This window comes from Pelophylax lessonae (assembly GCF_965119305.1).
Source record: "Pelophylax lessonae genome assembly, chromosome: 4".
Classification (NCBI taxonomy): domain Eukaryota; kingdom Metazoa; phylum Chordata; class Amphibia; order Anura; family Ranidae; genus Pelophylax; species Pelophylax lessonae.
This window is the reverse complement of record NC_138771.1, coordinates 450,658,588-450,672,064: the sequence shown is the minus strand read 5'-3', so window position 1 is coordinate 450,672,064 and position 13,477 is coordinate 450,658,588. Positions and strand designations below refer to the sequence as shown.

The following is a 13,477-nucleotide window of genomic DNA, read 5'->3' as shown; positions in this document are numbered from 1 at the left end:
GCTTTTGAGTTTCATTGCAGACCCTTACAACTTTTTTACCAACATAATTTTATGTCAGATGGGTTAGGTACAATACTGATCAAGGCGGAGGGCTCTTGTGAGGAGTACTGAGGCAGGGTGCTGTGATGTTTTCAGAAAGTACAGCACTTTGCCTGCCCCTCCCACCAGCCATGATCTGCCAGCATTGCAAAAAGAAGCTCAAAGACCCATAGATCACATCCCTGGTCATAAATAAGGTATGTAATGAAAATAAAATGGTTTTATTTGAACATTTCAATAACATGTTAATGAGGGGTGAAATGAGGAGCCAAGAAAGGTAAAAAAAATAATCAATGTTACAGACATGATTGTACTGTGTTTTATTTTTCATATTAGGCAGGAAGGCATGCTGTTGAGGAGCTCATACCTAGTAATTCTGTAAGTTCTGTCTTAAAAATACTAAACGCCACGGAGGAGGACTCAGGAACTTATACGTGTGCAGTGGAAGAAGCGTATTCTGGAGACTATGAAATGAAAGATGTCAACATTACTGTCATTGGTATGAAACCACTGGTCACAATGTCCATCCCATGTAATGCATTGCATTTAACAAAATAATATATACTGTATATATATATATATATATATATATATATACTTTATCTATACAGTCTCTCACAAAAGTGAGTAAACCCCTCACAATTTTGTAAATATTTTATTATATCTTTTCATTTGACAACAGTGAAGAAATTACACTTTGCTACAATGTAAAGTAGTGAGTGTACAGCTTGTATAACAGTGTGAATTTGCTGTCCCCACAAAATAACTCAACACACAGCCATTAATGTCTAAACCGCATCTGAACCAAATAAGTTTATCTTGGTCTCATCAGACCACAGGACATGATTCCAGTAATCCATGTCCTTAGTCTGCTTGTCTTCAGCAAACTGTTTGCGGGCTTCCTTGTGCATCATCTTTAGAAGAGGCTTCCTTCTGGGACAACAGCCATGCAGACCAATTTGATGCAGTGTGCGGTGTATGGTCTGAGCACTGACAGGCTGACCCCCCACCCCATAACCTCTGCAGCAATGCTGGCAGCACTCATACGTCTATTTCCCAAAGACAACCTCTGGATAGGATGCTGAGCTCGTGCACTCAACTTCTTTGGTCGACCATGACGAGGCCTGTTCTGAGTGGAACCTGTCTTGTTAAACTGCTGTATGGTCTTGGCCACTGTGCTGCAGCTCAGTTTCATGGTCTTGGCAATCTATTATAGCCTAGGCCATCTTTATGTAGAGCAACAATTCTTTTTTTCAGATCCTCAGAGAGTTCTTTGCCATGAGGTGCCATGTTGAACTTCCAGGGACCAGTATGAGAGAATGAGAGTGATAACACCAAATTTAACACACCTGCTCCCCATTCACACCTGAGACCTTGTAACACTAAGGAGTCACATGACACCAGGGAGGGAAAATGGCTAATTCGGCCCAATTTGGACATGTTCACTTAGGGGTGTACTCAATTTTGTTGCCAGTGGTTTAGACATTATTGGCTGTGTGTTGAGGTATTTTAGGGGACAGCAAATGTACACTGTTATACAAGCTGTACACTCACTAATACATTTTAGTAAGTGTCATTTCTTAAGTGTTGTCACATGAAAAGATATAATAAAATATTTACAAAAATGTGAGGGGTGTACTCACTTTTGTGAGATACTTTATATATACATACATGTGTGTATATATATATATATATATATATATATATATATATATAAAAAAATATTGAACATGTCACCATTCTTCTAGATTAATATATTTCTGAAGGTGCTATTGACATAAAAATTGTCACCACGTGTCGGCCACAACCCATGCAATCCGTAAATACAAAGAAACCAAAAAAAAAAGTTCAGAAATTAAGTTATGTGTAATAAAACTGAATATTATTAATAAGATGAAATCCTGCACTTGTCCATTTAACTAAAAAGTGAGTGCAAACCGTGTCAACCTCACCACTACAACAAAGTATTAGAAAATTGGAAATAATCCAAACTGGTGTGTGTATATTATTGATTCTAAAATTAGGAGAGCGGCTACCCAGTAAGTCTGAATATAGGACTCAAATGGTTAAATAGAAAAGTAACCAGGTGCGCTTCTCAAACATATAATCAACAGAAACATACAACATAAGCTTTAAAATGTGTAACCATTATCAAAGAAGTCCATCCACATGATATATTAAAATATGTTCGAAAAAAAAAATGACAGTCCATTTGAATAAAAGAGATCCCGGTGACTGGATGTGCAAAAACTCAGCAAAATACACAGTAGCAGGGTGCTCGAGCAAAACCGTCCCCACATCACCCCACGCCTCTTACCAGAGACTTTGGATCTCAAATTATAATAGATCAGATTTGCTTTATATTTCCACACATCCCTGTGACTCTTAAAAGGGATAGGATATCATTCATGGAGGCTTCAGCCTTGTAATTATCCAAACAAAAGTCCAGTTCTCAGCCCAGCACATGGAAAAAGATCTTCAATATTTGTCATGTAAAGGAATAGGGAAGCACTTCATAGTGTCGTTTTTAAAATAATCTCATTTTTTTGCACATTAAGTTGCACTTGCAGTTCTGAAGATTTAAGACAGCGGATAATAAAACCAACAAGCACGGCCACAGACCTCACCAGCTGGCTCATGCATGCAGACATAACAGATGTAACTCCACCCGACGCGTTTCTCAGTTATTGGCGTCAAATGGGAAGGGAGCCTCAGAGAAACAAGATGGCCCAGCCAATCACCTAACTTGAATCCAATAGAAAATATTTGGGAAGAACTAAAGATCAGAGGTCATAGAAGAGGCCCATGGAACCTTCAAAATTTAAAGACCGTGTGGAAGAATGGGCCAAAATGACACCTGAGCAATGCATGAGACTAGTTTCTCTATACATGAGGCGTCGTTACCAACAATGGATTTTGTACGAAATACATTTTAGTTAGCATGTTCAATACTTTCCATTTTATTACAGATAATGTTATTTCTGAATGTATTTCTTTTGGTTTCTTTGTATGTATGGATTGCATGGGTTGTTACCGACATGTGGTGAACATTCTTATGTCAATAGCATCTTTAGAAATATATTTACCTAGAAAAATTGTGACATGTTCAATACTTTTTTTACCCGCTGTATATACAGTGGGTACGGAAAGTATTCAGACCCCCTTAAATTTTTCACTCTTTGTTATATTGCAGCCATTTGCTAAAATCATTTAAGTTCATTCTTCTTCCTCATGAATGTACACATAGCACCCCATACTGACAGAAAAACACAGAATTGTTGACATTGTTGCAGATTTATTAAAAAAGAAAAACTGAAATATCACATGGTCCTAAGTATTCAGACCCTTTGCTGTGACACTCATATATTTAACTCAGGTGCTTTCCATTTCTTCTGATCATCCTTGAGATGGTTCTACACCTTCATTTGAGTCCAGCTGTGTTTGATTATACTGATTGGACTTGATTAGGAAAGCCACACACCTGTCTATATAAGACCTTCCAGATCACAATGCATGTCAGAGCAAATGAGAATCATTAAGGTCAAAGGAACTGCCTGAAGAGCTCAGAGACAGAATTGTGGCAAGGCACAGATCTGGCCAAGGTTACAAAAAGATTTCTGCTGCACTTAAGGTTCCTAAGAGCACAGTGGTCTCCATAATCCTCAAATGGAAGACGTTTGGGACGACCAGAACCCTTCCTAGAGCTGGCCGTCCGGCCAAACTGAGCTATCGGGGGAGAAGAGCCTTGGTGAGAGAGGTAAAGAAGAACCCAAAGATCACTGTGGCTGAGCTCCAGAGATGCAGTCAGGAGATGGGAGAAAGTTGTAGAAAGTCAACCATCACTGCAGCCCTCCACCAGTCGGGGCTTTATGGCAGAGTGGCCCGACGGAAGCCTCTCCTCAGTGTAAGACACATGAAAGCCCGCATGGAGTTTGCTAAAAAACACCTGAAGGACTCCAAGATGGTAAGAAATAAGATTCTCTGGTCTGATGAGACCAAAATAGAACTTTTTGGCCTTAATTCTAAGCGGTATGTGTGGAGAAAACCCAGGCACTGCTCATCACCTGTCCAATACAGTCCCAACAGTGAAGCATGGTGGTGGCAGCATCATGCTGTGGGGGTGTTTTTCAGCTGCAGGGACAGGACGACTGGTTGCAATCGAGGGAAAGATGAATGCGGCCAAGTACAGGGATATCCTGGACAAAAACCTTCTCCAGAGTGCTCTGGACCTCAGACTGGGCCGAAGGTTTACCTTCCAACAAGACAATGACCCTAAGCACACAGCTAAAATAACGAAGGAGTGGCTTCACAACAACTCCGTGACTGTTCTTGAATGGCCCAGCCAGAGCCCTGACTTAAAACCAATTGAGCATCTCTGGAGAGACCTAAAAATGGCTGTCCACCAACGTTTACCATCCAACCTGACAGAACTGGAGAGGATCTGCAAGGAGGAATGGCAGAGGATCCCCAAATCCAGGTGTGAAAGACTTGTTGCATCTTTCCCAAAAAGACTCCTGGCTGTATTAGATCAAAAGGGGGCTTCTACTAAATATTGAGCAAAGGGTCTGAATACTTAGGACCATGTGATATTTCAGTTTTTCTTTTTTAATAAATGTGCAACAATGTCAACAATTCTGTGTTTTTCTGTCAGTATGGGGTGCTATGTGTACATTCATGAGGAAGAAGAATGAACTTAAATGATTTTAGCAAATGGCTGCAATATAACAAAGAGTGAAACATTTAAGGGGGTCTGAATACTTTCCGTACCCACTATACATATATATATATATTTACTTTGTATAGTCTATCTTATCTATCTATCTGAATAGCTATTGTATCTTTTAAGTATCCCTTGATACTCTTATCTATCTTATCTTATCTATGATCTCTTATAGGAAAAGGATATGTGAAGATGCACATGGAAGGCACTTTACTGCCTGCTACACTACATCAAAGCACATCCATTGTGGTATCCATTGAATCCTACCCCAGAGCCACCATTGAGTGGCTAAAAGGTGACCATCTGCTGACTGGAAATAATAACAGCCTTGTGAACATTGCGACCGAAAAAACTGCTGAGAACACGTGAGCTTTTATTATTTTATTTTTTTTTTCTTTTAAGCAGTTCTCTGTTTTTAAAACTGTAACAAAGAGAAAATAGTTGGCCATAATAATCAGGTTTTAGTGACATTGGGCCAGAAAAAAAATAGGTAGAAGGTGATAAAGAAGTGGAATGAAAAGGGTGTGTCTTAGGCTCCATGTACACGGGACGCTGGAAATGGCCGTTTAGGAGCAGTTGGGCGTTTTTTTCAGAAGTCCCTGAACGCAGCTCCATGTTATCTTATCTGTCCATTTACACATGGTCGTTTACAGTCATTTGCAGGCAGTTGCGTTCAGGGACTTTTTTTAGAACGCAATTATATTGCGTTCGAACGTGTGTTTCCCGACGTTTCAAACGCAGAAACGCGGCCGAACGTGACTAAACGTGACTGAACGTGATGAACTTACGTTCAGCCACATTATACCTTTTTTTTCTTCCATTCAAAATCAATGGTTCCCTATGGGAGCCTATTGATTTGAATGGAAGTCACCGCAAGTCGGATCCGACTTGCGGCGCGACCTGCACTGTGAGAATCTTGAGGGGGAACTCCACACCAAAAATGGGAAAAAAATTGCGTGGGGTTCCCCCCCAGGTTCCAAACCAGGCCCTTCGGGTCCGGCATGGAATTTGAGGGTAGCCCCACGCTGAAAAAACGGCGTGGGGTCCCCCCCAAAATCCATACCAGACCCTTATCCGAGCATGCAGCCCGGCAGGCCAGGAAAGGGGAGGGGACGAGCGAGCGGCCCCACCCCCCCTGGACCACACCAGGCCACATGCCCTCAACATGGGGGGAGTGTTGGTGCTTTGGGGCAGCTCTGCACCCCCCACCTCAAAGCACCTTGCCCCCATGTTGATGAGGACAAGGGCCTCATCCCCACAACCCTGGCCGGTGGTTGTGGGGGTCTGCGGGCAGGGGGCTCATCGGAATCTGGAAGCCCCCTTTAACAAGGGGCCCCCCAGATCCTGGACCCCCTCCCTATGTGAATGGGTATGGGGTACACTGTACCCCTACTCATTCACCACATAAAAGGCAGTGTATGGAAATAACGACAGGAGACGTTTTGGAAAGTTTTATTAAAAATCTTCATCCGGCTCTTCTTGTCTTCTCCTCTCCGGGGTCTTCTCCTCTCCGGGGTCTTCTGCTCTTTTGCTGTCCCCTCTCCGGGGTCTTCTGCTCTTTTGCTGTCCCCTCTTCTGCTGTCCTCTCTTCTTTTCTTCTCTACTCTGGGGTCTTCTGCTCTTTTGCTGTCCCTCTTCTGCTGTCCTCTCTTCTTTTCTTCTCCTCTCCGGGGTCTTCTCCTCTCCGGTGTCTTCTGCTGTCGGCTGTCGGCTGTCGGCTCTTCTTCCTCCGGTCCTCCTCCGACGACGTCTCCTTGATTATGAAGATCTCCGGTCTCTGCAGCTTGTTATATAGCCATTAGGGCGTGGTCACGATGACGTCATCGAGAGACCCCGCCCCCTAACGTCACATATGACGTCATCTGTGACGTGAGGGGGCGGGGCCTCTCAATGACGTCATCGTGACCACGCCCTAATGGCTATATAACAAGCTGCAGAGACCGGAGATCTTCATAATCAAGGAGACGTCATCGGAGGAGGACCGGAGGAAGAAGAGCCGACAGCCGACAGCAGAAGAAACCGGAGAGGAGAAGACCCCGGAGAGGAGAAGAAAAGAAGAGAGGACAGCAGAAGAGGGACAGCAGAAGAGGGGACAGCAGAAGAGGGACAGCAAAAGAGCAGAAGACCCCAGAGTAGAGAAGAAAAGAAGAGAGGACAGCAGAAGAGGGGACAGCAAAAGAGCAGAAGACCCCGGAGAGGGGACAGCAAAAGAGCAGAAGACCCCGGAGAGGAGAAGACAAGAAGAGCCGGATGAAGATTTTTAATAAAACTTTCCAAAACGTCTCCTGTCGTTATTTCCATACACTGCCTTTTATGTGGTGAATGAGTAGGGGTACAGTGTACCCCATACCCATTCACATAGGGAGGGGGTCCGGGATCTGGGGGGCCCCTTGTTAAAGGGGGCTTCCAGATTCCGATGAGCCCCCTGCCCGCAGACCCCCACAACCACCGGCCAGGGTTGTGGGGATGAGGCCCTTGTCCTCATCAACATGGGGGCAAGGTGCTTTGAGGTGGGGGGTGCAGAGCTCCCCCTGCCCCAAAGCACCAACACCCCCCCCCATGTTGAGGGCATGTGGCCTGGTGTGGTCCAGGGGGGGGTGGGGCCGCTCGCTCGTCCCCTCCCCTTTCCTGGCCTGCCGGGCTGCATGCTCGGATAAGGGTCTGGTATGGATTTTGGGGGGGACCCCACGCCGTTTTTTCGGCGTGGGGCTACCCTCAAATTCCATGCCGGACCCGAAGGGCCTGGTTTGGAACCTGGGGGGGAACCCCACGCAATTTTTTTCCCCTTTTTGGGTGGAGTTCCCCCTCAAGATTCTCACAGTGCAGGTCGCGCCGCAAGTCGGATCCGCAAGTCGGTGCGACTTCCATTCAAATCAATAGGCTCCCATAGGGAACCATTGATTTTGAATGGAGGCAGAAAAATGCTGCTAAAAGCAACGTGGCCAAACGTGCAATAACGCAAATGGAAAAAGCTACTGAAAGCACGTTTAACAGCTGCTTTTTCCCGGCGTCAGAAATAGCTTTGCAGGACGTTTTTTCTAACGTCCCGTGTACATGGAGCCTTATTCAGAATACACATGTTAAAAAGTGATTATGATTAATTTATCTAAATTCCAGTTTATTAATCTAATAATTGTAATTGACTGAATTGGTAATGTAGACAAGCTGCTGCATGTATGAAGTGCAGGACCATACCTGTAGCAGCCTCCTAACAGCCTGAATTTGGCAGTGATAGGAAGGTTTGGAAAATACAAAGATAATAGGTCAAAGAGCATCAAATACAAAATCCTTAGCAGTCCAAGGCTTTCTAATTTTACTGTAAATACCAGTAGTACTTATTCTTGTGTAAAACATCCCTGCCTGCAGATTAGTCTGCAAAGGAGTATCGTTGAGTCCACTTAACATACTGACATTTCATTCAGCCCTGATGAAGAGGGATTGTGTGGCCCCTGAAAAGCATTGACTGTCCTTTGCCCTGCTTGTTGTACACAGTTGAACAATAAAGACTTTGGACTCCTAAGAATTTTGAATTTGGCACTCTCTTTTAACTTATTATTACACTTGGATTTCTCAACATGGGTGAATGTCCTCTCCTGGAGGATCCCAATCTATGTGATGAGCTGCTAAATACTGGCCTATTGCGCTCAAGTAATGACTTTGTAACATTTTGATAACCTGTGAAGATCAGTTTCCAGAGCCTCTGTAACATTACTTTTGGAAAGGTTTGGGAGGCTGCTGCATGATAAGGCCATGATGAGAAGGTTTAGGGGTTTAGGAGTCCAAAGAAAGATGCAGGTAACGTACTAGACACAGATCCTTTAAGTGGGGACTAGTTAGGTCTGGTTATGCCCACATCCCTAATTGATACAAGACATGCATCAAAGAACCCTGCAATGGGACCTTAAATGGGTATCACACTGAGATAAACTGTAAAAATACAGGTTGTATTAGGTGATTCTTCCTAATAGGATATCAGATCTTCCACGGTCTCAATCCTGGGTCAGCGTCATAGGGGAGCTCCTCACTGCTGGCAGATCTGATTGTGTATACGCTTTTCTATTTTTTCATGTTATTTTGTACAATAAAATTATATATTATTTATAATTTATTTATCTCAGTTTGATGCCCGTTTAAAGTCTCATTGGAGGGTTCTTTGCTGCATGTCTTAGACACAGATCCTTAACCTGTAATGAGGGATCATAAATTATCCCTAATGACTTGGCTGTAGCAGCTCTCCACAAAGCTGCCCCCCCCCCCCCCCCTAAAACATAGGGGTTACCCAAATTAGGTACTCCAGTGAAAATAAAAAAAAGTGGCTGTCAGTCAAACTTCTCAAGAGCCCAAGATCCTTTATTGTTATTGTAGGACTTCCCCCGTAGGGGCCGCAGCCAATTGGTTTCCCTACTCCTGCATCCAGAAACAAGAAACAGTCTTTGAGCTTGGTTTTTGTTGTTTATTAGGGATAATAACTTGGATGGGGAATAAAAATTATGGGATGCCGAGCTTGACTGCAACAAAACAGGGACAGCTTTCTCCCTATGTACGCGGTCCAGAACTGTCCTCCTACTGAACACTGACAGTCTCTAAAAATAAAAGATGCAAAAGCCCCTTAAGGACTAGGAACTCTCAGGCCCTTTAGAAAGTAACACAAAGTGTTGTAGGCTGAATTTCAAAGTATCTCCAAGCCCAGTGTAGACACTGATCCCAGCTTCTTCAACAGCCCACCCGGCTGCTCTAAAGATCTCCCAGGACAAGGGAAAGTAAAGATTAAGCACAATGCTGTCTTCCAGAAAGGCTTGCTACATTCGGCAGTCTCTCTCCTTGTGTAAACCTAGGTGTGCTGATGTACTTACACTACCTGTATAAGTCATCCAGCCTGACCTACAGTAAACCCATGACCCAATTAAGACTCACAAGTTAACTATGATTGAAAACATAAATTTGCCTACACTTTACCAGTAGCACACTAGAGAATGCTACATTATTATCACACGCAACAACAGGAAGACAAAAAATAGACAACATGTTTCGGGGGCCATAAATTCCTCCTTCATTAGAGCTTGGACAATATAGCAAAAAAGGTGTCTTGTGGAGCTAAAGGTCCCTAAAAAATCTCTAACAGGAGACAGAAACAATTGCACCTTCCTCTATGGCCAAGTAATGAGGCCCAATCACGCATGTCAATTTTCTCTCCTATCAGAGATTCATATCCAGCAGTATTTGCTTTAAGTCCAATAGCCTAGAGATGAGCTCAAAGTTTGGTCTAAATCTAGGACTCCTCTCATTTCAGTAAAAGTGATCAGGTACTTAGTTGTAGAGCCTACCAGATCACTTTTACTAAACAGCTGCAGCCATGAGCTTGTTATAACTAGGGATGATCGAACGGTTTGGGTCGACCATCGGTTCGACCCGAACATTGGCTGTTCGAGGTTCGGCCGAATTTATAACCTTTTGCCCAAAAAGTTCAGAATTCGGCAACCAGAACCGACCAAAATGCAATGGTTCAGGAAATGGGCTTTAAAAGCCCGTGATTGGACCAGAACCATCAGTAAAAGCCAATTGAGGGGGCAGGAGAATGCTAGGAATGTGATTGGAGTGACTAGGGGGTCCATAGTCCAATCATTAGTGAATACGCCCCCCAGTATATAAGATAGCCCCCGCCAAATTCCTAGCATTCTCATACAGGGACATGAAAGAGAGTGGAATGCTGTTTTGTTACTTCTGTTACAATGTGTTACAAAGTGTCATTTAGCAATTTTTAGTGTGAGGAAAGGGATATCTAGTGTAGTTAGGGTGCTATTTTTCACTATAGTTAGCTTTAATTTATTCAGTTTCTGTAGGGAATGTGTTAAGCGTAAGGGGACCGTAGTGTAGTGTAGGGTTAACTGACTCTGACTGCTATGGAAGGGTGACAAAACCCTTCCATAGCAGTCAGTGACCGCTATAGAGAAAAGATTGTTTCTCTTGTGTCACTTCAGAGCAGGGATATGGCTCTGCTCCCGTCAGCATTCTTTATGCTGCAGGGGTTGCCAATGCTTTTTTGAGGACATGTTTGGAGTCAGGCATGACATCTGAACATGTCTATAGGGATATATATACACACCCATGTCTGTATATATACACCTGCACATATATAGGTGTTAAAGGAGCAGAACACTATACTTTTGCTAATGAAATAATTTGAAGTAATATGGCTAGGCTCCCAACACACCTATATATGTGTAAGTGTAATATACATATAAGTGTGTGTGTATATATACCCCTATACAGAAGTTCAGATGTTTTCCCTGCCTCCAAAGAACCCAAAAAAATGCCCAAAAAAATGCCTGCAAGAACAAACCTGGGCATTTTTTTTTTGGCGCTGGCATTTTTTTGGGCTTTTTTTTTGGTTCTTTGGAGGCAGGCAAAACATCTGAACTTCTGTATAGGGGTATATATATATATATATATATATATATATACACACACACTTATATGTATTTTACATTTACACATATATAGGTGTGTTGGGAGCGGAGCCATATTAGTACAAATTATTTAATTAGCAAAAGTATACTGTTCTGCTCCTTTCACACCTATATATGTGTATGGGTATATATATACATATAAGTGTGTGTTTTTATATAACCCTCTACAGAAGTTCAGATGTTTTGCCTGCCTCCAAAGAACCCCCAATAAATGCCAGCGCCAAAAAAAATGCCCAGGTTTGTTCTTGCAGGTGTTTTTTTAGGCATTTTTTTGGTTTCTTTGGAGGCAGGCATGACATCTGAACTTCTGTATAGGGGTATATATACACATCTACACATATATAGGTGTGAAAGTAGCACAACGCTATACTTTTGCTAATGAAATAATTTGCACTAATATGGCTAGGCTCCTAACACACCTATATATGTGTAAGTGTAAAATACATTTCAGTGTGTGTGTATATACATACCCCTATACAGAAGTTCAGATGTTTTGCCTGCCTCCAAAGAACCCAAAAAAATGCCCAAAAAAATGCCAGCGCCAAAAAAAAATGCCCAGGTTTGTTCTTGCAGGCATTTTTTTGGGCATTTTTTTGGGTTCTTTGGAGGCAGGCAAAACATCTGAACTTCTGTATAGGGGTATATATATATATATATATATACACACACACTGATATGTATTTTACATTTACACATATATAGGTGTGTTAGGAGCCTAGCTATATTAGTGCAAATTATTTCATTAGTATAGTGTTCTGCTCCTTTAACACCTATATATGTGCAGGTGTATATATACAGACATGGGTGTATGTATATATATATATATATACCCCTATAGACATGTTCAGATGTCATGCCTGACTCCAAACATGTCCTCAAAAAAGCACTATCAACGCCTGCAGCAAAAAAAAATGCTGACGGGAGCGGAGCCATATTAGTGCTCTGAAAGTGACAAAATACAAACGATCTCTTTTTTTCTGGTTCTGGACATGCTACAGAGCTGAAACTTCACAGGTACACCTTTTAGACCCCCCAGATACTAAATTCAAAGTCAAAATCAAAAAATCTCTTCTTTTTTTTTTTTCAATAATTGGCTCTCTATCAAAAATGAACATTTTTAAGAACTTTTGTGTGATTAATAGTCCCTGGGGTATGACCCAGAACCCTAGGCACTTTTTAGGGGCATTTATTGGGTTTTAGGGCTTTAAAATGGTGTTTTTTGATTACCAAAGTTCGGGTCCCATTGATTTCAATGGGGTTCTGAAATCCGGGCCGAACTTTCGGATTGTTCGGATGTTCTGTTTTCAAAAGTTCGATCATCCCTAGTTATAACCACTTGCTGACAGGATCTACACAGTATATACATGTACAGTAGTTAGCAAGTGGTTAATTTGACAGATTTAATAGGGTTCAGATTCGGCATTCAAACATCTTAAAGTTCGCCAAACCCTGCTTGAACCAAAGCCATGGTAGTTCGACTCATCACTACACAATGGTCGTATTTTTGCTACATTGTCAAAGTCCTGGCCAGCATAGGCAGTGAGAATAATACTGTGATTAGCCTTTTACATCTGTTCAAATTCTTGATGCAGTCTTGTGGTATGTGCTTCCACACAATGGAGAGTCAATCCAGCCACCCTCCCCTGCACACACCCTTATAACCCAAGCCACATAACCACTTCACTCAGTGGCAGATGCTTAGGATCTAGCACAGTGGTGAGAATATAAACAGGCTGGGATTTATTGAATTTATATGGCCTACTTCCACCCTGTTGGAGACTCTGGGAGACTTGATGCAGCTACCAGACTAGGACCCAGAGTAATGGATGGCTCTCAGGTTTCCCAGATTTACTCCTTTAGTAAATTAAATTAAGAGGCTTTGACCAATGTTAGTCAAGTCCAGAATAGGATATGGAGATATAAAGGACACTATTGCCACTATTGCGTTTTGTTATAGAGTGGGAGATATTCAAGAGAAGTTATCATTCATTGAGACAGACAAGCAGCGCAGGGGACAGGCTAATGCTACTCTGAGATACTAGAACTGGGACAAGTATAAGCAAATATTTTCTAAAGCAATCAACATCATATTTTTAGGTATGTTACCACGCTGTCACTTGTAAGGGTCAAAGAACAAGATGGAGGTGCCTACACTCTAAAAGCTTACAATGACGATGATTATATAGAGATGACATTTTATCTTCAGATAAATGGTGAGTTTTCCTTATTTATATGATTAAATAAACATAGT

The 13,477-nt window shown here is 42.4% G+C and overlaps 1 protein-coding gene across 1 annotated transcript in view; it reads left to right on the top strand.

Annotated features, from left to right (window-relative positions):
• PDGFRB (platelet derived growth factor receptor beta) overlaps positions 1-13,477 on the top strand; it is a 225,715-nt gene that overhangs the window by 137,558 nt on the left and 74,680 nt on the right. Inside the window, exons 7-9 of the mRNA XM_082255005.1 lie at positions 376-538; positions 4,935-5,124; positions 13,324-13,439. Of these exons, the coding sequence (XP_082111131.1) occupies positions 376-538; positions 4,935-5,124; positions 13,324-13,439 (469 nt within the window). The remainder of the gene's footprint in view (positions 1-375; positions 539-4,934; positions 5,125-13,323; positions 13,440-13,477) is intronic.